Raw genomic sequence first — 3,598 nt, 5'->3', positions numbered from 1 at the left:
TAAAACAGTCCTGAGTATTATGTTGAATATATTATTGATAACCTTTCAAAATTATATCTAGCTCTTTACTCCACAGCAACAAACATGTTTACAGTCAGATATATAAATGATATGAACATAAGTACATGATGTGAAATAATTATGTTGTGCGTAATTATTTCAGATACACACATTTAATATATATCAATATTTTTCCAACAAGCCCTATACATCACACACTATCCATGGGTCCATAATCAGTACAGGGTTAAAAATCAGACAACAATTCATTTCTTTCTGAGTCTTTTGAATGCAGGTAACTTTCTACAGTCTGGGCAGTACCACTTTCCTCTTGGGGAATTTTCCAACTTAAGACAAGTAAAGTGGAACCAAACAATTGAACAATCGTTATTGTCACATGCTATCATTTTACCAGATTCAACCTGGTCGCAATAACAATATCTTTTCTCGGAGTCTGATAGTAAGACAGGTTTCATTTGGGTATCAGAACACTGAACATTTTCTATTGCTTTTAATACCGGTTGCTTGACATTATCAGTAGTATTCAATACCGGCTGTTTGGCTGGCACTGGCAAGCTTGTGAATACTTTACCAACTAATTCTGGCAAAACCGCACACTCAAAGAAACCTTTTGACTTGCTGCATATGTCTTCCCAAACAATTGGATTGAATTTCACTTCTTCAATAAATAAATCACATAATGTCCAAACAACAAAGAAGCACATTTCCTGTTTACATACACCTAATTGAGTTTGTATCTGGTAATAGTACTTGTGATTTTCACTTAAATGGAGTTGATCATTTTTTAAAACTAAGAAATCACATGTGTTCTCATCAATTTTATCATTTCTAGCATTAAAGGGGCATTTAATTTCAATACATGCATTGCCACAACAGTCACAGGCAGTTATACCATCAGGTGAAGCACCAATGCAGGGTAGATCTTCTGAAATAATAAATCCACTTTCTCTCACTAGCAGGTTTTCATGCTTTGGGCTGGTATACTCCACAAACTGCTTTAGAGCCACTCTTTCATTCACTGTTCCCCACTTCATGGCTTCAGTCTGGAAACACTGGGTCTCTGGATAGCATATTTTCTTTACAAGAGATTTCGATGGCTTGTCAGGGTCTGTAAAAACCACACTTCGCATGTTTGATGCTGTGATTCTACCAGCTCGGAACTGGTTCCATAGCTTTGATTTTGACTGCAGCCGAGTTTCAACCTCAACATTTTCGGATTGTTCTTTGCTGCATGAAACCCTTATGTTTTTACATTTAGATTGTACTGTGCACAATGGCTCACCAATCATATCCGGATCTTTCAGTTCACTAAGTATTAAAGGAAAGTCTCGTTTCTCACAGGTTGGAACATAATCTGCAGCATACGGCTCTATGACTGATAGTACGGCTGGTTTAGATTTTAACACTGACAGTTTTTGACAGAATGACATGAAATCTGCCTCTGATGCTCTAGGTGTTTTAACTTTTCTTACTGAAGGGGTGTTTGTAACTTGGATTTCTCCATTATTCATGCACTGCAAATTATCATCAAAATGTTTTTTGGCAGTTTTTGCTGAGGTAAAGTTTATGTTGCTTACAGTTTTATACCTTATGGTCTTCACTGATGCTGGTATAATCTTCCAATATGCTGCGGACTGGGTACACGTTTGCGAATCTCTTATTTGCACAGCTGCAGATATTGAAAACAGAAGAGCTGCTATGTGGGTGCATGCTTCTCCAAGACCAGCCATACAATTACAGTGGGCCCCCTCCACAACACCATCTGGTTTCACTATGACCCAGGGTCTAAGTGGCTTCTCTCTAAGTCGTTGTGAATGTAATACCTGAAAAGAAATCCATGATAATATTATATTAATAAGTAATGACAGGTGCCCAGCTAGCTCGGTAGAGCAAGGAACAGGTTATACCGGGGATCATGGGTTCGAGCCCACATGAGATAAACTCTCTTCTCTAATTTTACTGGTTATAGCAGTCAGAGGCGGCTGGGTGAGAATATGATCCTACCGAGAAATAAAGCTGGTAGGAGTGTAGTGACTATCGATACTGACTCAAGACAGGCGGCCCGCAAGCTCAGTGGGTAGACAGATCAATGTTGTAACACATTGGTAATACCGTGGGTCATGGGTTTGCATCCCATGTCGGGTGCACTGTTTCCTGGACCCCTAGTTTACTACATTGCCAACTTACCTATTATTGCACATAAAAATGTGAGTGAAATAAAACAATTTATTCAAAATTTTACACTGTTTTACAGACATTATTATAGTTAATGCTGAGTTATATACCTTTGCAGTGACTATGACATGGTTGTTTGTCTTGTAACTTGATCTCTCTTGCACCCATCCACTGCAGAGTTGGTTTACAGCATCAAGTGATTTCCAAGCTTTCAAATCTTCTTTCGTGTATGGACTAGGGGTAAAGAGTAAATAGTGAACGATGTCTATATGCGTAACTGAGGGTAGGCACGCCACATCTTTTGACCAAACCAAATCAGTTGCGTAAGGGTCTACCCCACCCACTATGGTTATCTTCTGCTCGTAGCGCTTTTTGGCAACACTATCCAGGCTATCTTTATACTCCGTAGCAAATGAAAGTTTCTTAGACATGTTGTGTCAATAAAATCTGCATCTGTATTGATTTACCGATATATTTGAAGAAAATCGTGCGATAAATTGCTGAAGAAAGTTGAAATTACGCGAGAGCCTCCAAGATGGCGAATCAACCGGTGTTATGGTAAATTGTTACCGCTCGTGCAATTCCTCTATTGTGATTGGTCTATGTCAGGCGTCTGTCGTCGGGCGTCCGGCGTTCCGCGTCAAAAATTGGTTATAATCATAATCTACTCCTAAATCGCTTGGAAAACTTTAATGAAACTTAATAGGAATGATCCTTGGTTTGTGCTTTTTCAAAATTGTTCAAAGAAATGAATTCCATGCAGAACTCTGGTTGCCATGGCAACCTAAAGGAAAAGCATCAATAATTGGTTATAATCATCATCTTCTCCTAAACCGCTTGGACAGTTTTAAAGGCCTAGTTTAAGGAATGTTTGGAATGATAATCCCTTGCTGTGCATATCCTGCTAATTGCACTGGTGTCACAGTAGGGGCCTATTTCCTGTGTATTCGTTAATGGGCTCAGGGCCATTTAGGGTCCATTTCTATCTTCAAATATCCTAAACTGCACAGCAGGATACTCAGATCTGATAAAACAATAAGATTAAGATCAATTAACAGAGGTTGTGTACAAATACACCTTTTTTTTTTTTTTTTTTTTTTTTTTGGGGGGGGGGGGGGGGTCACTTATAGAAGGCTTAAACTAGGCCTTTAATGAAACTTCATAGGAATGATCCTTGGTCGGTGCTTTTTCATTTTTTTTCAACGAAATGAATTCCATTCAGAACTCTGGCTGCCATGGCAACCTAAAGGAAAAACTACGAAAAGAAAATTGGCAAATACTATGAGGCCTAGTGCTTAAATATTTGGTGTGAAACATTGTCTATTAGTTATCTACCATGTTTATTCGAATTATGCCCTTGGAGAAAAATTGGCTTCACCCAGTGACTTACAAGTTCATTATA

General features: G+C 38.5%; 1 protein-coding gene across 1 annotated transcript; it reads right to left on the bottom strand.

The window, feature by feature from the left end:
* Positions 1-266: 266 nt before the first annotated feature.
* On the bottom strand, positions 267-2,730 carry LOC128208357 (uncharacterized). Its single transcript, XM_052911915.1, has 2 exons — positions 2,307-2,730; positions 267-1,844 (listed from the first exon to the last, which is right to left on the bottom strand). Exons 1-2 carry the CDS (start codon positions 2,625-2,627, stop codon positions 267-269), a joined length of 1,899 nt encoding a protein of 632 aa, XP_052767875.1. The 5' UTR covers positions 2,628-2,730.
* Between the last annotated feature and the right edge of the window lie 868 nt (positions 2,731-3,598).

The sequence above is a fragment of the Mya arenaria genome, chromosome 11 (assembly GCF_026914265.1).
Source record: "Mya arenaria isolate MELC-2E11 chromosome 11, ASM2691426v1".
Lineage (NCBI taxonomy): Eukaryota > Metazoa > Mollusca > Bivalvia > Myida > Myidae > Mya > Mya arenaria.
This window is presented reverse-complemented; position numbering and strand designations above follow the sequence as displayed.